Source organism: Protopterus annectens, chromosome 7.part0, assembly GCF_019279795.1.
Source record: "Protopterus annectens isolate FY-2018-M chromosome 7.part0, PAN1.0, whole genome shotgun sequence".
Taxonomy (NCBI): domain Eukaryota; kingdom Metazoa; phylum Chordata; order Ceratodontiformes; family Protopteridae; genus Protopterus; species Protopterus annectens.
This window is the reverse complement of record NC_056739.1, coordinates 639149662-639175939: the sequence shown is the minus strand read 5'-3', so window position 1 is coordinate 639175939 and position 26278 is coordinate 639149662. Positions and strand designations below refer to the sequence as shown.

At 38.6% G+C, this 26278-nt stretch overlaps 1 protein-coding gene across 3 annotated transcripts in view; it reads right to left on the bottom strand.

The window, feature by feature from the left end:
* Positions 1-455: 455 nt before the first annotated feature.
* The window catches only part of GABPB1 (GA binding protein transcription factor subunit beta 1), a 2781617-nt gene continuing 2755794 nt past the window's right edge, over positions 456-26278 (bottom strand). For all 3 annotated transcript variants that reach the window (XM_044077209.1, XM_044077208.1, XM_044077210.1), the window contains one exon: positions 456-979. In XM_044077209.1, the coding sequence (XP_043933144.1) occupies positions 827-979 (153 nt within the window). In that variant the 3' untranslated portion in view covers positions 456-826. The remainder of the gene's footprint in view (positions 980-26278) is intronic.

The window sequence follows — 26278 nt, the reverse complement described above, 5'->3', positions numbered from 1 at the left end:
AGCTAGCCTATTACTTAACTATGAACCTATGAATGTCCCTTTGCTCAACATATACACCATTTCACTTGCACTGCACAAAGAAGTGTCGGCCAAGACTCATGTAACTATAGATATATATATATATATATATATATATATATATATATATATATATATATATATATATATATATGTGTGTGTGTGTGTGTGTATATATATATATATATTTATAGAGCGAGAGAGATGTATAGATAAGTGTGTGAGTGTGTTTGTTTTTATATATATATATATATATATATATATATATATATATATATATATAAATTAGGTAGATATAAGGATACACACACAAAGAATGAGGAAGTGAAAGAGGTGCAAAAATATGTAAATTTATACAGGATAATTCTAGCAAATGCACTGTCAAATTAAAATTGTTCATCATACCATCATAGAACAACAAAAGTGTATTCCAAAAAGTTAAAGCACTGTATTTATAAAAAATAAATAAAAAGTAGTAAAAAACAAGATTACTGGACAATACAACTTTTGTTCCATGTATGTCTGTGGTCTACTGATAAGATAATTCCTGTTTGTGTTTAAGCATACAGTTTGTAATGAATAGCAAACCATTAAACACACATTATACAAGCTTAAAAGCTTAATACAAATAAATACAACACAAAATTAACAGAAACTTTTCAGTGTTCATTTTTTCAGGACTGCAGATCATCATCTGCATTTTTGACAGAACAGAAAATTATTTTTAGAACTTTCAGTTTTCTAGAAATGTACTGCTATTGAGCACATCTGCATTATTTTTCTTTTTAAAGAATCAAAGATAAATTATTTAAATAGCTTCTTTGTTACTCTGGAGATGAGTCATTGCTTCTAGTTTTTGCCTATAGGCTTCTGCTTCTTGCTCTTTCTTCAAAAGTTGTTGTCGATACCTTTGAGCCTCTCTGTTGGCTTCTTCCAGCTGCTTCTGCAAAGATTCTCGCTCCTTAAATGAAAAAGTTGCACATTAATTGATGCATTGTAAAAACTATGTAGACTAGCATGACTCCTTAACATAAATGCTACTACAGCTGTACCCCACAATAGAAGGCACACAGACTGCAGACAATGTCCCGCAATGCAAAATTACGCCTATGTGTATGATACTTTGAGTTATAGATATCTCTCAAAATATTACGTTTCAGAGCTCGATCCTGTTAGCTGATGAACCCTGAAGCAGTAGCCATTGCAGTAAAATAACATTTACCTCACGTTTTAAAATTCTGCAAAATTGAATTGTTAAGATGACACTATGGTTTCATATCTAATGTCTGACTTTATGCAAACTAAAACACACGTGAGCTGGAAAAATTCTGAGCAATTTTTAATACGCAAACCTGACAATACTAATAAAGACATGAGACAAAAACTGCATCATCTGCCAGCTTCTTCAGATTTTACTTAAATACTGTGCAAGACCCCAGGCCACATGGTATGTGTACAGGACTAAAGATTCCAATACAGTTTTAAATATATACCAATAAATCCCGTCTTACAAATGCCAAAGATTGTTCAGTCCTTTGATGCAGACAATTATACACTGCACCAAATATCACCAGTGGATATACATTCTTTATCTTTATGAAAACAGCATTTTAGATACACTGCTCAAAGATTTCTACAACTCTAACAGAAAACGCATACATAAAAAGTTGAAGACTATTATTTGTAAGAGCAAAAGAATAAATTGGTAATTTGCTAGAAAACTGAACACTATTATTTGTAAGAGCAAAAGAATAAATCGGTATTGTACAACTCTTTCAATACATTTGAGTTCACAACTTGTTCGAATATATGGCTGATTTTCGAAGTAATTATACTTAAGGGATTTTATGGCCTGCACGTCTCACCCTCTCACCTATATGCTCAGTCTACATCTTAGCCTAAACAAAACAGCAACAAAACCACTGAACAAACTCAAACCAAAGTAAAATAGGTCAAGGAAGAAACAAACAGCTCAAGCAGAAATCAAGGAAGAAACGAACAGCTCAAGCAGAAACAAGGAAGAAACGAACAGCTCAAGCAGAAACAAGGAAGAAACGAACAGCTCAAGCAGAAACAAGGAAGAAACGAACAGCTCAAGCAGAAACAAGGAAGAAACAAACAGCTCAAGCAGAAACAAGGAAGAAACAAACAGCTCAAGCAGAAACAAGGAAGAAACGAACAGCTCTAGCAGAGCTGTTCGTTTCTTCCTTGACCTATTTTACTTTGGTACATCTTAGCCTACACTAAAATTCTATATCAACTTCAAAAACAGCAGTAACACAACTGACCTTAATGCATGGTTAAATACCCATGCTCCAGACATCCTAGCAATCTCTGAAACTTGGCTGAAACTAGGCATCAAAGATGAGGAAATCACCCACTAGATTACAACATATATAGATTCAATAGAAAGGCAAAAAAAGGGTGGTAGCATAGCTATAATGTATTCTAACACCTTGGAGCTCTCTCTCTCTACCCACATAGTCTCCCCACCTCCTTCAATAATGCTGAAATACTCATCTCCCTCTTCAGACTAACTGACAGGAAAAGCCTCTATATCACACCTGATGATAACATTGACAGAAAATTTCCTGTCCTGGACTACATAAAATATTCCCCAAAAAACAAAAATCCTCAGTAACTTAAGCAGAGAGGCTCTCCCCCATCTATGACTCCCCCTCACTGTCATTAAACTTATACAGGTACTCACAACTCATTCACACCCCAACCAGACTCAACAAACCAAGCAAGAAAAAATCAATACCAGACTGGTTTGTAGCAAGGAAACTTGATAAAATTTGATCTTCAGGAACTTTACCAAATACAATAAGTGATTGTCTATCATTCATTCCCCTTAGACACACTCCTCTACCCCAAAAGATACCATTTTAAAGTAGTACGTAATCCAACAAAATTTAATAAACTTTCTTAACCATTCATACCTCTATAAATGGAAGCACTCTCAATATAATTCATGTAGATGATGCAGTCCATCTATTTAATACTATTTTTCCTCGATGTTCTAAACAAACTGGCACCCATATGCAGAAAGGGATAAAAAAACACTGCCTTCTGGCTATCTGCAATAACCAAAAATTAATGCAGGATAGGATTAAGGCATAGAAAACATGGCAAGCTTACAAAATGCAAGAAAATCTCCAAAACTTCAGACACTTTTGCAATCAAACCAAACTAAAGTTAAAAACAATAAATCAATATTTTAACTTACAAAACAATAACCAAAAAATACAGTCACTGTCTGGAACTCTTTCAAAAAACATTTATCCCTGGTAGAATACAGCAACCAAATAAATACCCAGACAATATTGCTTCATTACTTACCTCCCACTTCATAGACACCATAAAATTACTACTTAACACAGAGACACAAACCATTCACCCCAGCTTAACAGCCAAGTCAGTGGCAACCATAACACTTTCTCCATCAACACTGCACCAACCTCTAGCGTTAAGATCACCTCTTAAAACTAAATCCTACCACTCTAGCTACAGATAGCCTACCTGCTGAACACCTGAGAATTGCAGTAAATACCACTGCCTACCCTGTCTCAATACTCACTAACAGATCCATCCAAAAGTCTTATGTCCCCTCCTTATCGAAGAAGTCATTCATCCTACCCCTGCACAAAGGTGAAACACGGCTGATCTTTCCAACTACAGATTCATATTCATATTTTCTCTATCAAAAATAATAGAAAAATGCATCCATTCTCAACTCCTCATCCATATTCTTAACAATAACCTCCTCTCCTCCATTTAGCATGACTTTAAAATAAACCACTGTACCACTACTGCACTAACAGATGTTTCTAACAGCATTAATCATAATACCACAATACAGGTAATATTGTATCTGCCCTTTTCTTGGACCTGTCTAAAGCCTTTGATACTGTCTCATAATAAACTGCTACATCAGCTAGACTCCCTTTATCTGTCCTACTCTAGTCTCTCCTGGTACCTCAGCTACCTGTCTCACAGATCACAAACTGTTAAATGGCAATCCAGCATCTCTACCTTTTTACCAGACTCTGCTGGTGTTCCCCAAGTTTCCATACTAAGACCACTACTGTTTAATATATTTATCAATAATTTATACACTGTCTCAAAATATGCCAAACCAGTCCAATACATTGACGATGCAACTCTGCCCAAAAATACTACTCTTCTCCAACAAGCTCATACAAGATTCGTTCTCCTCCACAGAAAACTGGCTAGCAAAATCAGACCTAATACTACACCCAAAAAAGACAAAACTTCTCCTTTACACTCCTAACTCTCCTACCAAATGCAAAGCTAGCTTTCAAATCACCTCTTCAGATAACACAAATATTGAGGTTGTCTACAATATTAAATTACTGGAGTTATAGTAGGCAACATCATGACATTCAAACTCCACATCCAACAAGCAATCAAAAAGCACATCAAATGTTACATCTGCTATACACAGTCTAATAATATCCAAATTAAAGAAGCTAGATAACATTATCATCCACCTTCCTGCTGCTGCCTACACTTTTTGTATACCACCCCTCCTTTCACCAAACTCCAATTCACCCTGATAACTAAACTAGAGCAATGTTATAACAAAACAGCCAAATTTACTTCCAACATACTCCATATATCACTATATTGCCCTCATACATCTGAGATGGCTTTTGCTACCTCACCGCCTCACCTATTCTCAACTTGAATTTTCACACAGATTAGTCTTTTACCCTGAAAAATAAGTTCACAGATATGACCACCAAGGTCTTTATAAGCCTAGCCGCTCAACACAAATTGGGTCCCTTTGTATCATGGACATTTATTAGGGAGGATAATTTCTCATACCAAATGCAAAGTTAACTTTCAAATCACTTCTGCAAATAACACAAATATTGAGATGGTCTCCAAAACTAAATTACTGGGGGTTATAGTAGATAACACCATGACATTCAACCTCCACATCCAACAAGCAATCAGAAAATCCATCAGAGCAGGATTTAAGAATGTTTTATATGTTAATTTATTGACATTTGCTTACTAGGAAAATCTGACTGGGTAGGAGCCCATTTTCAGCAGAGGCCCAGACAGAAAACCTCCAAAGTATTCAGAGTGGCTTTAAAGGATGGGAGGGAGGGTATTGACATGATGGATAAAGGTAAGGAGTTCCAAGCCTAAGCAACATGGTATGAGTACAAACAATGCCCAGCAGATTTGATAGGTTTGTGGACAGACATGAGTTTATCACTGAAATGTAATGACTTACTCGGAACATAGTTGTGTAGAATGTTATTTAGTGCTGAACAAGCAGATGGATTCTGGATAATTTTATAGGTGGCAATATGCTGTGTATGTGTTAGTTGATGGGGTTGTTCTAACCAGTTTAGGTTTTTCAGTGCGATACAGTGGTGAGTTCTGAGAGGGACATTTGCTGCAAATTTAGCAACTTTGTTATAGAATTGTTCAAGTTTTGATTTTTGTGAAGTCTGAAGGTTAGTGAGGATGGGAACTCCATAAAGAAGTGTGGGGGGGATAAGTAGTGGCAAGTATGATTTTAGTTGCATCGGTGAGAAGTTTTTGGCTCTATAAAGCATCACTAGTTTTTGATGAGTATTTCTTATGCAATTTTGTACATGCAGGTCAAATTTAAGATAATCCCTAATAATTTCTGTGAGATGTGACTCCAATGGTTGTATTATAAATAGAGGGGACTTTAAATTTTGTTTTTTCACGGGAGTGGGATATGGGGAAAAAAATAGTAGTTTGTGTTTTTTTAGGGCTGAGCATGAGTTGTGAGTTACAAAACCATGTTTCAGTTACTGTTAAAGCTTCCTGAGTATTTTTTGAGGTATGCCATATTATCAGATGTGCAAATGAGTGTGGAGTCATCTGCATACTGTATTAGGCAGGCCTGTTGTGTGGATGTGTGAAAGGTGTTAGTGAGAACGTTAAAGAGGAGGGGACCAATGATAGAACCTTGTAGTACACCAGTGGTGATGGGGAGGAATGGAAAAAGGGTGGAGTCCCATTTTAATGACTGATACCTACTGGATAAATAGCTTTTGAACCATAGAAGGGTGGGCTGAGAGACCTAATGAGGACATATAAAGTAGAAGTCTGCCAGATATATATTGCCTTTCAGTAACCTGTAGAAGAGAGAGAGTATAGAGAAATGGCTTTAAGGCAATCTATATAAGTCAATGTGTTTTTACGCTGGATTTATATGGGTGTTTCATCTGTTGCATATGTCTTCCTCAGGTACATGTGGAAGGGTGCATTATACTCGATGACAGGTGTGATAACAGCTGAATAAAGTGAAACTATGACTTCCTTGGACCTGGATGCCATATCTTACTTACAAGATGGGCAACACAGAATGACCAATATTTAGCCATGGTACTGAGAAAATCAAAGTCCATATTACTGTTTACATATGTTCTCATATCCCTGACTACTGGGTCAACTCTTAGGTTCATAGGTTCATACTAGGCTATCTGCCCTAGGGCATTTAAAAGCCTAGCCAGAGTGTGTGTGGCTTTCACCACCCCTTAGGATGAGAATACTATACCCATTAGTTTGCTGTGCCTCTGTCCAGCAGTGATACAGAGATGATTCCTGGGGTAAACCTACGATCTCCCATCCACTCGTCAAGATTTCTCTTGAACAGAGTCAGTGAGGGGCTCTGCCTCACATGGACTGGGATTCTGTTCCATAGAGTAGGGAGTCTCTGGGTGATGAATCTGTCCCTCCAGCACGTCCTATTTATATCCGTGTTGAGGTTTAAGTCTCTTGCTCTCGTGGCTCTGGTGGATTTGGATTTTTTGAGGTGGAGCATGTCCATTAATTCCGGGTTGGACATGGCCTTGTATGTCAGGCACAGATCACCTCTGAGCAGACGGTATGCGACTGAATAGAGCTGGAGTTTCTTCAGTCGGGCATCGTATGACATATGTTTGAGCCCCTTTATCCTTTTGGTGAGGAACTTTTGGGGTCTTTCCAACTGCTGCAGGTGTCGGGTAAGGTACATTCGAATGGGGCGTTGTACTCAATCATTGGTCTGATAAGTGAAGAGTACAGGGGTACAATGACCTCTCCTGATCTGGATGTGAATCCCTTCATGATCAGGTGGGCAATGTAGAAGGTCTTCCTAACCACTTTGGCAATGTGAGTGTCAAAAGAGAGGTTACTGTCAACTTGGGTCCCCAGGTCCCTGATAACGTCTTCCGTGTTTAATGGATTACCACCTATGTGGTAATTAGGGGTTACCTTGTTTTTCCCAAAGGGTATGACTATACATTTTTGGCATTTAGCTTAAGGCCATGGCTCTGGCACCAGTTATCCATTTCTATGAGACCTTTCTGGAGGATGTCTGTGTCTGATGGAGTGTCAATTATGGTGCCCAGTTTGCAGTCATCTGTAAATTTTGTCAGCCACAATCCCCCTATGTTTACCTGCACTTCAGAAAAATAAATGCCGAACAAGAGGGGGCCCAGGACTGAGCCCTGTGGGACACCGCTCATGACCAGCTTAGAGTCTGACATGGCACCAGCAACTCTAACCCTGTGTGTTCTGTCCTTGAGACAGTTTGCAACCCATCTTGTGACATATGGGTTTACATCTAAGCTGGTGAGCTTTTCTATGATGCCCGAGTGGGGTATTGTGTCGAACGCTTTTGCTAGGTCAAGGTAGGCTGTGTGAACTGCCTTACCCTCATCAATGGCCTTAGTGACTGTTTCAAAAGTCGACCAAGTTCAAGAGGCAGGATCTGCCCTTGACAAAGCCAAATTGGGTAGGATCCAGTGTCTGTAGGTCCCCAATGTCTTTATTTATGAGTTCCATTATGATCCTCTCCATAGCTTTGCAGACAAGGCTCGTCAAGCTTATGGGGCGGTAATTTCCAGGGTCCGTAGAAGCACCGCCTTTGTGGAGTGGGACCACAGTTGCCATACGCCATTCTTTGGGTACGTATCCTGTAGTAAGGCTAAGATTAAACAGCAGCCTTATGTGTGGGTTTAGTTCCTCATTGAGTTCGTGTAGCACACAGCCAGGGACACCGTCCGGTCCCATTGATGCTGTGTTTTTTGCTTTAGAGAGCAGCTCTCACCTGGGCATCTGAGATGTTTGGGAGGCTAGACTCTGGTGGGATAGATATTTCTCCTTTTGGGGGGGAGAAATTTGCACTGAACCTGTCTGCCAGTATGTTGGCAATGTCTGTGGGTTCAGTGATTTTTTTATCATTTTGGACTAATTCTGAGCATATCTGGGAGTTTCCACTCAGGTTTCTAACATAGCTAAAGAAGGCTTTATGATTGTCTTTTGTGTCATTAGCGATTTTTCTCTCAAAGTTGGCCTTGGATGATTTTATGAGTGATCGTAGTTTTTTGCTAGTATTGATCAGAGATGCCTTCCCATTTAGGGATTTTGCTCTGTCATGTAGTAGCTTTCTCCTCTTGTTGTAGAGTTTGTTTAAGGCTGGAGTCCACCAGACCGGGCACCTGCCTTTGGTGGAAAGGGTCTTGATTTTATTAAGGATTGCTTGATCCATACATTCCTGGAGGTGCTCGTAGAAGGCATTTGTAAGGGTTTCAGCAGCGTGGGTTGTGGTTTCCACTGGCTCGGGGGCCTTGAAGGATACCACTCCAGTCTTAAGAAGTGTGAAGTTTGCTTTTGAGAAGTTCTTCACTGTGGTCTTTTTGCTGGGGTGGGGCGGGATGTGGATCTCCAGTGAGATTAATTTATGGTCTGATCTCACCAATGAGGGATATACTTCCGGTGTGGAGCATTTTGTCCCCATGTTTGTGATGATCAGGTCTAGTATATTTTCTCCTCTTGTGGGAATGGTGACTAGTTGTTCCATAGCATTTGAGTTTATGAACTCAAGGAACCTTTGGGCTAGGGTGTTGGGGCTTGAGTAGTGTTCCCAGTCTATGTTTGGGTAGTTGAAGTCACCCAATATGATGGTGTTTGGAGAGACATTCATACTCTCCAGTGTCTTCAGGAAGGCTGTGTGGGTTTCCTGAGTTTGAGAAGGTGGTCTGTAGCATGTTACAAACTGTAGGGCAGTTTTACCTATGGTTAATTGCACCTGGATGGTCTCCAATGCTTCGTGCGTTGCCACTAACCTGGAGGTGTGGGTATCCTTTATGAATATGGATACTCCCCCTCCTTTTGTGATTCGGTCCGGATTTTGGGGCCGGAACGCATGATATGAGGTATAACCTGATAGTGCTGGGGTGCTCTCAGGAGCCTTGAACCAGGTTTCAGTCACATCACAGACATCGATGTTCTTCATACTGAGGAGGGCTTCGAGGGCGTGCATCTTGAGGTTTAGACTTCTGGCATTGAGCAGTATTACCCTTAGTTTTTCTCCATTTTTGTTTTCTAGGGCGGTAGGTTTATCATTTGAGCCTTGCCTAAAAAAGGCACTATGGGGGTGGCAAGAGCCTTTGCCAATATCCGGAAGCCCAGGGGTGACAGGTGCAAGCCGTCCCTTGCAAAGCAGCGTGGCTTGTCAAGCATGTCATCCCAGGCAGACAGACACTGGATCCCCTTAGAATGACACCTGTAATTAAGCCAATTATTAAAGCTGATCATTTTGTCTCTGTATTGTGGCATCATTCTTGGTGAGGGTAGGATACTGCTCAGGGTCATACCGGCCTGGGCTACATAATCTGAGAGCTCCTCTATGTCTCTTTTCATGTAGTCCAGGGAGGTACGTCTCAGGTCGTTCACACCGGCATGGACAATGACTGAGTCGTACTTGTACTTGCTGTGGAGTGACCTGAGTGCTTGTGTTATGTGGCGGATTCTAGCGCCTGACAGGCAGCTTACTGTGATCTTTTCCTTGTTCAGTCTGGTGAGTGGGACGTCAGTGTGTCTGACTATGGAGTCACCTATAACAAATGTGTCTGGCATTGTGTTTGGCCTTAAGGGCTGTGACTGTTTAGCACACTGACTTTGAGAACTATGTGTTGCATGTCTTATGTCTTGAGGTGGCAGTTGCTTGGGTGTCTGCTTTGGAGGCCTCTGTAGTTTTGGTAGATTTTTGATCAGTGCCTCCGAGTATGTCTTTGTGTGTTTATGTGTTTGTTTTGCAGTTGTGATAGTTTTATGTGAAACTGGGTTTGTGGTGTGCGTGGTTTCCTTCTCCTCCTGTCTGGACTTGCCAGTCCTGAGTTGAGAGAGCTCAGCCTTCAGTTTGGCTATACAGTTGCATCTCTCACATGTATTTGTGTTTTGTGGGAGAAGGAGTGGGTTGTCTGTGTACATGAGGCAATTGTAACATTGCCTCAAGATGCCCAGATTCACCAGCTGAACAGGAGATGACGCTAGCAACTGACCCTTCGACATGCTAGAAAAAGTGAAAAAGTTTGCTGTGTAACTGAGTCAGAAGGGACCTATAGGGAAATGGGTACTCAAGGGGATTCTAGGCTAATGTAGTACTTTGTTTAGTATACAAGTACTTTACCTATATAAAAATGCTTTAGGAGCAAGTGCTGAGCTTTTGAGATAGAGAATAGACTGTTTAGATTGCAAGTAGAGAAGTTCTGAGGGAAAAATTGAAGAGCAGACTTTACGGAGCCAGAAATAGTTTAACCTTGTTTAACCGGCTGCCCGATGGTGCTCTATGGGCAACTCCGCTAATTCACACAAAAGCGCGCTAAAGCGGGCTTTATAGCAGGGGTTGAAAAGAGCTAGGAATTGACCCAAAATGGCCAATAGACTACAAGTTTCTGGCTGGAACCACTGCTCTAGGGACAAATAGGCTGCTCAGTGCTCCCCACTCCCACTGGTGAACAAAGAAGTTTCCCTTTATCCAAATAAGGATATGGAATAGCACAGGAACCAAGCCAAAGCCCAGAGATCAGCAAACTCTGAAGACTGGACTATTCTAGTTCAGTAAGGCGGGAAAACAAGATTTTTTTTTTTTTTTTTGCAGAAAACAGAGGAAAAACAGACAGTAAATGCTATAAATGCTTTTAAACGGCTAGCGCACTTGAGTGTGTTAGCCTACAGGTAAAATTAAGCAACAAATAACTTTTTTTTAAAAGTGCAAAACAGTTAATCAACACAAAAACAGTTTAAATAGAATGCAGACCTGTATAAACAGGCGAAAATGCAGTCGCTAAGCATTAAATAATCAAAAAGCCAGAAAAAAATACTTAAATCAGGAAAAAGTCACTCTTTTGCTCTCTGCTGCTTGTAGAACTCTGCAGGACACCACGAGGAGCTGTGCTGAGTTGACTACAAAAAAGCGCTAAAGCGGGCTTTATTACAGGGGGCTGAAAAGAGCTAGGAATTGACCCAAAATGGCCAATAGACTACAAGTTTCTGGCTGGAACCACTCCTCTAGGGACAAACAGGCCGCTCAGTGCTCCCCACTCCCACTGGTGAACAAAGACGCTTCCTTTTATCCAAATAAGGATATGGAATAGCACAGGAACCAAGACAAAGCCCAGAGGTCAGCAAACTCTGAAGACTGGACTATTCTAGTTCAGTAAGACGGGAAAACAAGATTTTTTTTTTTGTTTTTTTCTTTTTTGCAGAAAACAGAAGAAAAACAGACAGTAAATGCTATAAATGCTTTTAAACGGCTAGCGCACTTGAGTGTGTTAGCCTACAGGTAAAATTAAGCAACAAATAACTTTTTAAAAGTGCAAAACAGTTAATCAACACAAAAACAGTTTAAATAGAATGCAGAGCTGTATAAACAGGCGAAAATGCAGTCGCTAAGCAGTAAATAATCAAAAGCCAGAAAAAATACTTAAATCAGGAAAAAGTCACTCTTTTGCTCTCTGCTGCTTGTAGAACTCTGCAGGACACCACGAGGAGCTGTGCTGAGTTGAATGCAAAAAGCGCTAAAGCGGGCTTTATTACAGGGGGCTGAAAAGAGCTAGGAATTGACCCAAAATGGCCAATAGACTACAAGTTTCTGGCTGGAACCACTCCTCTAGGGACAAATAGGCTGCTCAGTGCTCCCCACTCCCACTGGTGAACAAAGACGCTTCCTTTTATCCAAATAAGGATATGGAATAGCACAGGAACCAAGACAAAGCCCAGAGATCAGCAAACTCTGAAGACTGGACTATTCTAGTTCAGTAAGGTGGGAAAACAAGATTATTTATTTATTTATTTATTTTCTTTTTTGCAGAAAACAGAGGAAAAACAGACAGTAAATGCTATAAATGCTTTTAAACGGCTAGCGCACTTGAGTGTGTTAGCCTACAGGTAAAATTAAGCAACAAATAACTTTTTTAAAAGTGCAAAACAGTTAATCAACACAAAAAACAGTTTAAATAGAATGCAGAGCTGTATAAACAGGCGAAAAAGCAGTCGCTAAGCAGTAAATAATCAAAAAGCCAGAAAAAATACTTAAATCAGGAAAAAGTCACTCTTTTGCTCTCTGCTGCTTGTAGAACTCTGCAGGACACCACGAGGAGCTGTGCTGAGTTGAATGCAAAAAGCGCTAAAGCGGGCTTTATTACAGGGGCTGAAAAGAGCTAGGAATTGACCCAAAATGGCCAATAGACTACAAGTTTCTGGCTGGAACCACTCCTCTAGGGACAAATAGGCTGCTCAGTGCTCCCCACTCCCACTGGTGAACAAAGACGCTTCCTTTTATCCAAATAAGGATATGGAATAGCACAGGAACCAAGACAAAGCCCAGAGATCAGCAAACTCTGAAGACTGGACTATTCTAGTTCAGTAAGGTGGGAAAACAAGATTATTTATTTATTTATTTATTTTCTTTTTTGCAGAAAACAGAGGAAAAACAGACAGTAAATGCTATAAATGCTTTTAAGCGGCTAGCGCACTTGAGTGTGTTAGCCTACAGGTAAAATTAAGCAACAACTAACTTTTTAAAAGTGCAAAACAGTTAATCAACACAAAAACAGTTTAAATAGAATGCAGAGCTGTATAAACAGGCTAAAATGCAGTCGCTAAGCAGTAAATAATCAAAAAGCCAGAAAAAATACTTAAATCAGTTATAGCAAATACAGTTATAACAAATGCTCTGAAATATACTGTATATTTCCAAAATGTTTGAGAAGGACAGTCAGAACACAAGAAGGTTCAGGCGAAAGAGAAAAAAAAAAAGTTTTGTTTGTTCTCTCTGTATTAAGCAGAATGAGCTAATGACAATAGACTGGGAGATGTGTCACAGTAGGGGCGGGCAACTGCAAAGCCACCAAGTATAAGAGCAAGACACCAACAGGAAGGGAGGGTGGGACAAAATAGCCTACAAGACAGCAAGCACTACAGAGACAAATGAAAGTTTTTAAACAGATAAGGATTTGTGAAGATACTGAATAGACAAAGTGCTTTATATATATTAAATTGTAAAAACAGTAATCTGTAAAAATAATCAAAAAATCAAGATACTTATATTTTGTAGCTCAGTTGCAGTCAACAACCTCTCTAGTCTGCACTGTGTGCAAAAGACAGAAACTTTTTTTTTTTTTTTTTTTTTACAAGAACACAAAAGAACCAGCCCCCACTAACCAAGAGATAATTACACAGAGGAGATGTTTCAGTTTACACAATAGCCTACAAGACAGCAAGCACTACAGAGACAAATGAAAGTTTTTAAACAGATAAGGATTTCTGAAGATACTGAATAGACAAAGTGCTTGATATATATTAAATTGTAAAAAACAGTAATCTGTAAAAATAATCAAAAAAATCAAGATACTTATATTTTGCAGCTCAGTTGCAGTCAACAACCTCTCTAGTCTGCACTGTGTGCAAACTGATGGCGTCATCGACCTGGGTGGCCATTTTCACAAAAAGCACTATAATGGTTTTTTTTGGTGTTGAGTTTTTATCTGTGACTTTGGCACCAGTCATTTGTCTGTGTTAAACCCTCTTGTAAGATGTTTGTGTCATGGGGGAAATCTATGATCACTCCCAATTTGCAATCATCTGCGAACTTGATCAGCCACAGGCCCTTGACATTAGCCTTTACTTCCAAGTAGTAACCTCACTAATCCTGACTTGCTAGATCATACCTGTGAGTCAGCTGGCAACCCAGTGAGTTATGTAGGACTTATGCCCTGTTCAGTGAGTTTATCAACTATACCTGACAGGTTTTAGTTTCTGAAGAAGTCTGTTGGATGAATAGCGAATATTAAATTTTGACTAATCTAAAAACTACTTACTGGAGTCCTCCTGGTGCATCTTTTGGTGTTTTTTGCTTCTATACCTGATAGGGTATTGTATTGAAAGCCTCAACCAGGTCCAAGTAAGTGGTATACACCATTTTCCCATTGTCCATTACTTTGGTGACTTTCACAAAGATGTCCACCAGATTTACTACACATGACCTTCTCTTGACAAAACCTGAGTTGAGTGCCATGCCTGAAGGTTGCCTATGTCTTTGTTGATCATTTCCACAATAATTCATTCCATGACTTTGCATATTAGACTAGTCAAACTAAGAGGTCTGTAGATTCTGGGATTGGTTGATGGTCTAGCCCTGTGAAGTGAGATAACCTTTGCATTCTCCAAAACTAAAGTATGTTTTGAGGCTAAAGTTAAAATGTAACTCAAGTGGTCCTGATAGGTCATCTTTAAAGCTATTTAGGTATCATCCCAGGATATTGTTGAGGCTCAGTGAAGATGTGTTTTTGGCCCTGCTAATAATTGGGGGGTTATGCTAGTAAGTACTTCATTGGGGAATTGGAGGGTTGAGCTGAATTTGTAAACCAGCAGACTCACTAAATAGCTCTGCTCAATAAAGATGGCACCGCTGACCACCAGTTTGGGACACAGATGTGTGCTGCCTTTGAGGTTTTGGGCATAGCTGTAGAAGGCCTTGTGATTGTCTTTAAGCCTGTGAAGCTATCTTGACCTCATAATTGGCATTGTTGGACTTGATCAGACCTCTTAGATTCCTGTTTAGTTTAATTAGAGCTCTTATCATTATGGAAGTTGCTCTTTCTAATTTTAGCCAGGACTTTTTGAAGTGAAACTTCTTACAAGACAGTGTGAGAGCTTAGAGTGAAATGGAGAAGTAAAATGGAAGTACAGAAGTCAAACTCCACACACACTAAGGGTGGAGTTTGACTTCCGTATTCTCCTTAAGCTTTTCAACCACACAGACACACACACACACACACATAGTTTCAGAATGAGTGATCCCCTTGCAGCAGCAGCATCTGTTGAAAGGTTTCTCTACCTCCCAACCGTACCGCTTGTTGACTGATCTTCTCTTGACAAAACCTGAGTTGAGTGCCATGCCTGAAGGTTGCCTATGTCTTTGTTGATCATTTCCACAATAATTCATTCCATGACTTTGCATATTAGACTAGTCAAACTAAGAGGTCTGTAGATTCTGGGATTGGTTGATGGTCTAGCCCTGTGAAGTGAGATAACCTTTGCATTCTCCAAAACTAAAGTATGTTTTGAGGCTAAAGTTAAAATGTAACTCAAGTGGTCCTGATAGGTCATCTTTAAAGCTATTTAGGTATCATCCCAGGATATTGTTGAGGCTCAGTGAAGATGTGTTTTGGCCCTGCTAATAATTGGGGGGTTATGCTAGTAAGTACTTCATTGGGGAATTGGAGGGTTGAGCTGAATTTGTAAACCAGCAGACTCACTAAATAGCTCTGCTCAATAAAGATGGCACCGCTGACCACCAGTTTGGGACACAGATGTGTGCTGCCTTTGAGGTTTTGGGCATAGCTGTAGAAGGCCTTGTGATTGTCTTTAAGCCTGTGAAGCTATCTTGACCTCATAATTGGCATTGTTGGACTTGATCAGACCTCTTAGATTCCTGTTTAGTTTAATTAGAGCTCTTATCATTATGGAAGTTGCTCTTTCTAATTTTAGCCAGGACTTTTTGAAGTGAAACTTCTTACAAGACAGTGTGAGAGCTTAGAGTGAAATGGAGAAGTAAAATGGAAGTACAGAAGTCAAACTCCACACACACTAAGGGTGGAGTTTGACTTCCGTATTCTCCTTAAGCTTTTCAACCACACAGACACACACACACACACACATAGTTTCAGAATGAGTGATCCCCTTGCAGCAGCAGCATCTGTTGAAAGGTTTCTCTACCTCCCAACCGTACCGCTCAAATTCTTACAACAAGAAGTTTGGACAGAGCCACAAATAATGGCGCAACAAAGAACCAATAAAGGGATGGATTTAAAAAAATGCTCAAATTCTACTGGAATAAATTCAAGGGTTGCCATTACTTACCTAAATTATATTGTTAAGAAAGACTACAGATGCATTTTATATTTTATTGTAAAATAACCAAACAACCAGTTTACTACAGTTACAGTGCCATCACTTGTTTGTATGATTTGTGCCAGTGACAGAATATTTGCATTAGCTCCTCAAAAGATACCAAACTCAAGCCAATGAGGACAGATACTGTAAGTATAGCTATATATAGTGGTTCTTGAACAGCAAGGCTGCATCGGGGGAATAGGACTGCAGTATCTTGGAGTATTCCCTTTATTCTGTGACACAGACATCTTTCCCAAGTTAGTAAATATGTGAAAATTGTGTGCTCACACATATGCACTCCTGTACATGCATATCCATACCCAAACACAGACAAATACACTCACACATGTATGTTTAAGTACATAAATGTAATAATACATGCAATCACCAGCACATATTCTTTGCTTAAATGACTTTAATAAATGGACTTCAATTCAGGGCTGCAACCAAAGCTTGCAATTATATTGTCAGGTAATGGTTTTAAAGGTACAAAGGGGAGATAAAACAGCATTAGGGGGAAGAAATAAAATGGTAATACTGTCCTGCAGGTTGTGAATAATGCTTCCTTTGGAATGCTGCCCAGAATTCTGGAGGGTGTTAGTTCACTTGTGGGGGCAACAGAAAGAAAGAGACAGAAAGACATACACACTGAAAAGACTTTTTCATCAGATCTTATGCATCGTTGTTTGTTCCTTTCTCCAGGCAAAAGACAGATATCATAAAAGCCTTTTACCATATCACTCAACATCTTAGAGCAGGAAATCTGGACAAAGCCACACATAATGGGGGGGGGGGGGGGGCAAAGGCCCAAAAATTTTAATTATTCCTCTTGCAAACTTAAAAAAGTTGACAGATAAGCAGGTTTCGGAGTTGGCATGCATTTTCTGAAGAGGTGGAAGTCTGAAACGTAATATATATGTCATTTTCTGACTTTATTTAATGTTCAGTAAACTGCCAGTAATGTGACAGAAAACCACAACTTTCTGAAAAATGGTTCAAAAATATGAGGCAAAAATCTGGACATTCTGTGAAAATTTGTACAGTTGAGAGGTATGCCTTTTATATTTTTTTACTTCAAATTCATCATTTAGCATTACTTTACATTTACAGAACCCTGGCTCAAAAATTCAAACCTGGTCCTTAATGTCAAAAAATGCTGCTTGCCTCCCAAACCTGCACCACATGAAAACGCCCACAAAGGATTCAGCAACAGGATACAGTAAATAAAGAATTCTCCAGATAATAGTGGCAATCCAAAAACTCCTTAAACCGCGATTCACATTTATTAAAAAAAAAAAAAAATTAAAATATAAAAAGGTTTAGCACTTTTGTTCCTCATGACAAACTATCAGACCTATTCCACCAAGGAGTCATTTGCTTAAATAACCTTCTAAAAATGTGTGCCCAGTTCTACTCAAATGCCTTCTTAGCATCCAGTACATTTAATACTACTTCCTTCTTATTTTCTACTGCATCCACAGTATTATCATCAAAACACTACTAATGTTATCGAATGTTTTCCACCCTGTAATAAACCCTGCTTGATCTTGATGTATAAATTGTGGCAAGACGCTTGCAAGCTTATTAGCTAAAGCCATCATAAATATTTTATAATCATGGTTTAAAATAGTAATATTGGGCTCTTCCAAATTCTTCCCTTTCTTCTGTAGTACAACTACTATCTTTCTCTGCCAAGACACTGGAGGAAGACAGACATCCAATATCTGATTAAGAAAAGAATGTGTGTGGTCGCCATGCATGGTAGAAGTGAAACTTCTGTAAGAAAGTGTGAAGGAAAGCAAATTGTACAATACAGTATAAGCTCTTTCGCACTTTCTTACAAAAGTTTCACTTCTAGCACGCATGGTGACCACACATTCTTTTTCCTTTTGTTACACACCCTATTAAGGTTAGGATACTAAAAGTGTGGTTTGACTGTACAGGGTCTCTGAATAATTCTGCATGGGTTGCTATGAACTTGGGGCATTGAATTTTGACAAACTATCGCTTAAGAGGATATAATTTATTCTGGAATATTTCCTAATTGATACCAGGTTTGCTGGGGTTACCAAGTTGATTTTTATTTCAAAGAAGACAGCTTTGTGGTCCATCTTCACCACTCAGGACGTGACAGCTGAAGAAGGGGGGGAGCGGTGCTTGCATACAGGTAAGCACCAGGTCCAGTATGTTTGAACTTCTGCACGGTGTGACTTGATCAATAGTATTTCTGTTAATAAAGTACAGGAATTGTTGTGCCTGTAAGTATAAGGCAGTGTATGTTTCCTACTCTAAAGAGGAGTAGTTAAAGTCTCCCATGAATAGGGTATTTGGTTTAATATTCAGTGCTTCCAGTAGGTCTACATATGGAATTCATGGGACTTGGAGAGGTGACCTATAGCTTCACAGGATATGGTATGGGACTTTGTCTATGGTGATTTGCACATGAATAAATTCCAAGGCATCATCCTGTTTAACCAATGTAGAGTTATGCTTGTTGCTATCATAGATCAAGACACTTCCACCTTTTGTCCTTGTCTGTGCAGCTGATGGTATAAATGTGTTTAAGGCACTGAAGCTTTGAACTGCCAGAGTACTTTCTGAAGATTAAATCATGTTTCAGTAAATGCACATCTGTCTATATTGCCCAGAGTGAGGAGAGGCTGTAGGGTGCCCTAAGCAGTATACTGCAACACTACTCTACTGACAAACATCTCTTTTTCAGTTCACAAAGCATACGACAATACAGGAAATGCTATTTATTCAATTGTATCTTAAAATCTTGGAACTCAGTTTCTCCTCCAGTTAGACTCCTCAACAATTCGCACATATCTTCCAAGATAAATTAAAACAGTTCCTGCTTGACTCCTGGCTATGACTCTACTATTCCCCAAGCTAAATTATTCCTAAAATATCTCTCCCATGACACATACATGTCAGTGACCTTCTCTTCTACTTTTCAGTCTTCTTATGACAAAATGCATATAATTATATCTGACCTAATCTACTGTATAATATATACATGTAATTATATCTGACATAATCTACTACATAATACATAACTTCATCAATTATCTTAGACATCATTTGAGATATTTCTATACTATTGCTGTATCTCTTCTCTTTTCCTCAAAGTAAGATGAAATTATAAATTCATATTCATTCTTATTTAAAAACTCAGTGTCACTCATTAATAATGTGTTACTTTTAAAAATATATCACTTTTCTTTATTTTTAAGTATTTCATAAAAGATGTCCTTTTATTGTGTTGATTTAAACCATATTATCTGAAATGTATTCATAAGCTATATTTAAGCTATATTTAAATTAATTATTCTATATTGCTGAATATTAATAATCATATCTGCTAACCTAAAATTTCCTGTTTGACTTAACATTGTGTACAATTACATTTTTTTGAAGTTATGTATACCACTTATAGTTCCCTTCCTAAAAAAATCCAATTAATATAATTACTGAAGATGAATGAAAAAAAAAAAGTCACCAAATTACGTACAAGTCTTCAAATATGACTACAACTGTTCCTAATATGGCCATGAATCATAGTCAAACTACCAAGTTTAACCTAACCTTATTAAAATTTCAAAAAAGTGTACTTGGAACAGACATTGCAACTTCTAATTGAGTTAATTTTTTTTATCTTACTCTAATAAGTTCCATTAATAATCATTTATTTATATAACTCAAATTCCAAAGCATTTGATCTATTTAGCTCATCTCAATGTAATATAAACTGTTGTCTAGGGAAATTATTCTAGCTATACCATATCAATGTGTATTATTTAAATGTTATTATTTTAAAATCAGAAATATTTACAAAGAAGAATGAAGGGTGAATAAATCCAGTAGTTAACCCTTGTGTGTCTTACAGAAGCTTAAAACGATTTCATAATACTCTTAGGATCTAAGTAATAAGTAAGAAAGAAAGAATGGAAAAAAGAGACTACTTAAATATAAAAAAAAGCTTAAATGTTTTATATCAACAAACAGACCTACTGCTTGTCAAAGCATTCATTACTTTCTTATATGTTCATAAATATAAAGTTCCTACTTAATGTTTCTTAAAGTACTATATCCATGTATTTTACTTCTAATCTGAAACAAACCACCAGATTTAATAAACTCCATGTAGGAATATTGCAAGCCCTACACAGAGTGTACTGTGGCCAGGTCTGCAGCTCCCCCTTGGGAGCGCACCTTGCATATTCATGACGGCATGCTACTGAGGGACAGCCATGTACACGGTTACTGAAGCAGTGCTAGGGGGTGTGTTACAGTGTTCAGAGATGTGAAACACACCCCCTGCACTGTCAAAGTGCCATACGGCACTAAAAGGTTTAAGTAAAGTGTCCTCAGACACTTATTTACAATTATTGCTTATGTATTTCACACAGGGGGTGTGTTACAGTGTCTGTAACACCCCCCCCGTGCTGTATGGCACTAAAATATTAAATCAACTGTGTCCTTAGCCAGTATGAAAATGCATATGCAGAGGCTGTGTTACAGTGTCCGTAACACACCCCCTGCACTGTCAGAGTGCCGTATGGCCCTGAAAGTAAATGCACAAATGTGATTTGCCCTTTTACTTTTATTTTTTTATTTATTGTGTGTGTGTGTGTGTGTATGTGTGTGTGTGTGGGGGGGGCACGGCGCTTAGCAATAAACATGTGTCAGACATCTAAAAATAGAAACCGCATGCTTTCAATTGTTATACAAATGTCAAGTTTAAGCACAGCTGAGTGGGTTTGAGTGTCACGTTGCTCAGCAGTGCTTAAACATAATGAAAAGCTATATAGAAATGTATAGCTGAAATTTTAACAGCCAAGTTAGCTGAATGGTTAGAGTTATGGCTTTGTGTGCAGTTGGTGCATCGTTCAAATACACAGACAGGCTATACAGCTTTTACATTGTAAAGCATCTCTATATACATTTTTTTTTACTGACACAGTTATTGATATTTGTTAATCAGGTTAGTGCAGCTGGTCCAGAATCCTAGTGTCAGTGGAGATATGTGGTGAAAACCTCCAGTTAAACACAAGTGTCCAATACAGTACAGTCACACCCCAAGGTAAAGTAATTAAAGTATATAGGAACAGGTCATGTACAGTAAAATACATACACATAATAATAAAGTATCAATAATGAGTAATTAATGTCAATAGATTTTTTTTATTATGTAAAAATCTTGTTTGCCCTTAGCTACATGTTCCTAAGTACTGTTAAGCCAAGCTAAGCAATGCTCAAACAGGACCTGTTTTAGCTAAACTTAGCAATGTGCAGCTCTGATTAGCAGGTTTGGTCAGTGTTTAGCACTCCCAGTTTAAACAGTCCTCAGCTCAGCTAAGTGGGCTTGCGCACTGCTAAGCATTTGCCACTTTAAGCACTGCACAACTCAGCAGGTTTGCGCACTGCTAAGTGGAGCTTAGCATTTTTAAAAATGGTCCAATGGCAGTAAAGGCCAGGAAAATAGCTTTATTTAAAGCTTCACAGGTGGGAATACAGCCAGAACCTGTTGGAGTTTAATAACTGCAAGAGCTATAGCTGGAGTCGGAGAGGGAGCACACTTTCGGGCACAGCGCTGGGGCATGTTGGAGTCCACTGTCATGGTTGGGCTCCTTGTCAAAGACCATGGTGACAGACTGCTGCAGGGCCAGTACCAGGGCTCTAAACACAAATCTGAGGCCTGGGACCATCTGGCATGTGACCTCACCAATGCTACTGGAATCCCCCACAATGGTGAGCAGATGTCATCATTATCATGACCTGAAGTGAAGGAGGGGGGCTCTTGGCCAACTGGATCCAAGATGCTCAGGACCGCAATGCCCCTGAAGTTTGTATGTACAGCAAATGGTGATTTATCAAATTGTAGTATGAATATCTGGTAGACAGGTATGCATAATGGTGTGTGTTTCCTCTCCCACAGCTGCAGAGGAGAGGGCTTGCAACTTGGAGGCCCACGCAGGGTGCCTAGTGAGGATGTGCTGAGAGTGTGGTGAGTACAGATATATCCTGCAATATATATATATATATATATATATATATATATATATATATATATAGATATATATATAGTAATATAAATAAGAAAAGAGTACCATAGTAACTGCCAGGTATATTCTGTTCTGACTGTACTGCAATAACATTAATAATGTGTATGAATGACATGTGTATATGGTATTAATGATAATGATCTGGTAATAAAGTACACTGGCATTCTAAATGTGAAGTGAATAAATGACATCTATTCATAATCTACAGGAAATACAGTATAACTGCAGTCAGACTTGTGAAGGTAAAAGTGTTAGTATTGCATATGTTCTGTAATAACAGCACACCTTTAATGCATGCATTATTTAAACTGGAGTACAATAATGTTTGTCAAATGTGTCATGTCACTCTCAATAAATAGGGAAGCACAGTGGTGCAGCGATTAACGTTGTCGCCTCACAGCAATAGGTTCTCCGGTTCGATTCTCGGCTGGGGTGCCTTCTGTGTGGAGTTTGCATGTTCTCCTTGTGTTCGCGTGGGTTTCCTCCGGGTACTCCGGTTTCCTCCCACATTCCAAAGACATGCATCTGGAGGATTTCACCCCGGGCCTCCGCTGAAAACAGGCTTTGTGGAACCTTGTCGGACTTTCCCGGTCAACAAATGTTAAATAAAAATAAATAAAATAAAAAATAAAGCTGTCTTCTGCTAGTTGTGTGTATTCTATTCTGTTGTTGTTGAAATCTAATTTTACAGGTGTTGCAAAGCAAATATGGGTATAACACCATGAAGTGACTGAAGTTTGGCTGCAAAAGAGCTGTTATGCTAAAGTGTAGATGTGGAGATGTACTAAAAGAGAGAATGCAATTTGATATATGTTATGCACTATACTAATGTCTACCATGCCTATGAATGACAGCAGGATGGTATATAGTCAATGCACTGTGCACGATACATGTCTCTCAAGTGTCACCCTCTCATGGCTAGTGATCACTGTTGCCAATAACCTTGGACACAAATATAAATCCAGTGAAGTATGCCAGTAGCACACTCACACAACATCAGTGCAGGGTATATCTTAGTCATAACTGTTACCCTGACATGTATGAGTCCCCTATAGTTATGTACCTATAGTTCTTACAGCTTGGCCCATACCATGCCATGTTGATAGCTTCAGAGGTATGCACATGCTACAGAAGCTATAGGGCACATGTAGATGTAAAGTAATGACAGAACTGTAAAGTGTTCAGCAGTACTGTTGTAAAAAATATACCTATACAGTTGTTAATGGAATGTTTTTGTCTCCCCCCCACCCCTTATCTGCATTACAAATTATTATTATATTACAGGTATGGTTTCATTTACACATATGTTGTTCTGAAAATCTAATGTTGGGCCTTGTGTTGTATTACTGGTTATATATTTCAATGGTTGCACACTAACATACCTTGTTGAAACTCCACTGTTGTTGATCTTTTGCCGCAACTGTTACTGGCATGCTGTTAAAATAATGACTGTTATTCCATTTATGACTGCATTCCATATGCTATGCAATTCTATTGTTCTTGGTTAATTGAAACATCCATCCATGTATGCTGTTATAACTAACATTGAAATGTTTTGTTCATGACTAACCAATATACCTTGACAAACCTCAACACTATAGCCCGAGTGTGTAGACCGGTTCTGACTGATCCACCTATCCGACCTCCGATTGAGGAAGGGATTGGGTATATATATGAATATATTTGTAGGGACTCATGGTACTTTGTGGAAAAGATGAATGCAGTGAGAGTGAGCAATGAAATTAAATTAGTTATGATTGATGTTTTTGCAACTTATTTTCCGTGATACCCAATGAAATAGGGCTTAATTGGTTGGAAATACAGTTATTAAAGGCAGGTTTGTATGAGCAGGATGAGATTAATAAATTATCCGCACTAATGGAGATGGTCTTGAGTAACAATTATATTTTCTTTGAGGGCCGGTATTATAAGCAGGCCACTGGAGTGGCCATGGAGGTGGCCTGTACCCCAATTTTCACTAACTATGTGATGGCGTATTGGGAACAGGAATATGTTTTTAATGGTACCTTTGCTAAGTTTATTAAGAATTTTACTCGTTTTTTTTTTATGATATATTTTTAATTTGGGATAGACCATTGGAATGTTTAAATGAGTTTTTTGATTATATTAATGGAATAACCCATTTTTTGAGATTCACATATACTTACAGTAGTGAGAGTATTATATATTTGGATGTGAATTTAAAGGTTGATTTTGCAGATAAAAATCTTACTTCGGAAATATATTGTAAACCAACTTTTTCGAATGTTTATTTGGATTACTTGAGTTGGCATCCCTTTTACCAAAAAAAGTTTATAGTAAAGGGGCAAATGGTGAGGGCCACCTGCAGGGTAAGTGAGGACGAAATATTTGAAGCTGAAGTGGAGTTCATTGCCCAACTGTTTGAGAGGAGAGGGTACCCCGCTAGTATGATACAAAAGATTGCTAGGGAAGTGACAATAAAAAGGTATAATGGAGTATATAAGCCCATTTTAGAAGGAGGTGGAACAGGTGGTCCTGGTGAATCCCTGTTGGATCGCGCAATAAAAGTTAATGGATCCCTTAGTTTTATTACCACATTTAATTTGGATGGGGAGGAAATAGTAGACATTATCAGACAGAATTGGGGGATTTTGGCCTGTGATGACCGTGTCATTGGAAAAACTGGAACAAAACCTGGGGTAGTTTTTAGGAAAGACAGGTCATTTAAGAATATATTGGAATCCAACAAGAAGAAGAAAAAAGTTGGTTTGGTTCCCTATAGGATAAATGGAAATTTTAAATGTGGAATGGGCATTTGTTTTAAGAGTTTATTGGAAACTAAGGCTAGATTTATGTTGAACAATATGGCATTATATATATTACTGGTCACTTCAATTGCAATAGCATGAATGTGGTATATTTGGCCAAGTGCCAAATGTGTTCGACATTCTATGTGGGGAAGACCTGCAGGAAATTTAAGGATAGGATGAGGGAACATCTGTTGGACATAAGGAATCGGAAAGTTACAAATGCTTTAAGTAGACATGTACAAGAATTTAATGATCATATTTTTAAATTTTTAGTGCTTCAACAAATTGTCAAGGATTGTCAAGGGACAATTTTTGATGTACATTTGGATTTGTGTGAACTGAGATGGCAATTAAGACTTAATGCCACCCAGTTTCCAGGTATCAATGAGACCGTTAATATAATGTGCTTATTCTTCTTCTTCTTCTTCTTTCGGCTTTTTCCCGGTTAGGGGTTGCCACAGCGGATCACCTTGTCCGCACATTGATTGGCAGTGGAGTTTTACGGTGTCGAGTTGCCAGCCCGGCGCCCAACCTTCCACAGAAGGCACACTCACATGCACACCTAGGGCCAATTTAGAGTGTCCAATCCACCTGCAGCATGTCTTTGGGATGTGGGAGGAAACCGGAGCACCTGGAGGAAACCCACGCGACCACAGGGAGGACATGCAGACTCCGCACAGAAGAATATAATGTGCTTATTAAAGTTTAAAAATATTTTAGGTTAAATATTTATATAATTTTTCAACAAAATGTCATTCAATGCCAAGGGAAAATGTATTGTTTTTAATATCTTGGTTTTGTTCTTTAGGCTTGTGCCTTTTTTAGGACTGTTTTTACAGAACTGTTGGTTACATGACATTCATAAGACATTTTTAAACTTAATACATATTTATTTATTATGTTTTATTTTAATAGCATATATAACATATATTTAGGATTTAAGTGAGCCATTTATGCCATTTTTTTGCTTTCAAAATATGAAATTTCATTAAATTTCATCAATTTTTGTATTTGAATGTGGTTTAAGATGTGGTTGACTTTAAATATGTATTGAGTCAATCACGCAACAGGATGGGTGGGGTTTTTAATGGTTATTTAAGAGAGTGACGTGCATATGGAAAATGTTCTGAAGAAGTCTCGATTGGGAGAAGAAAGCGCTCA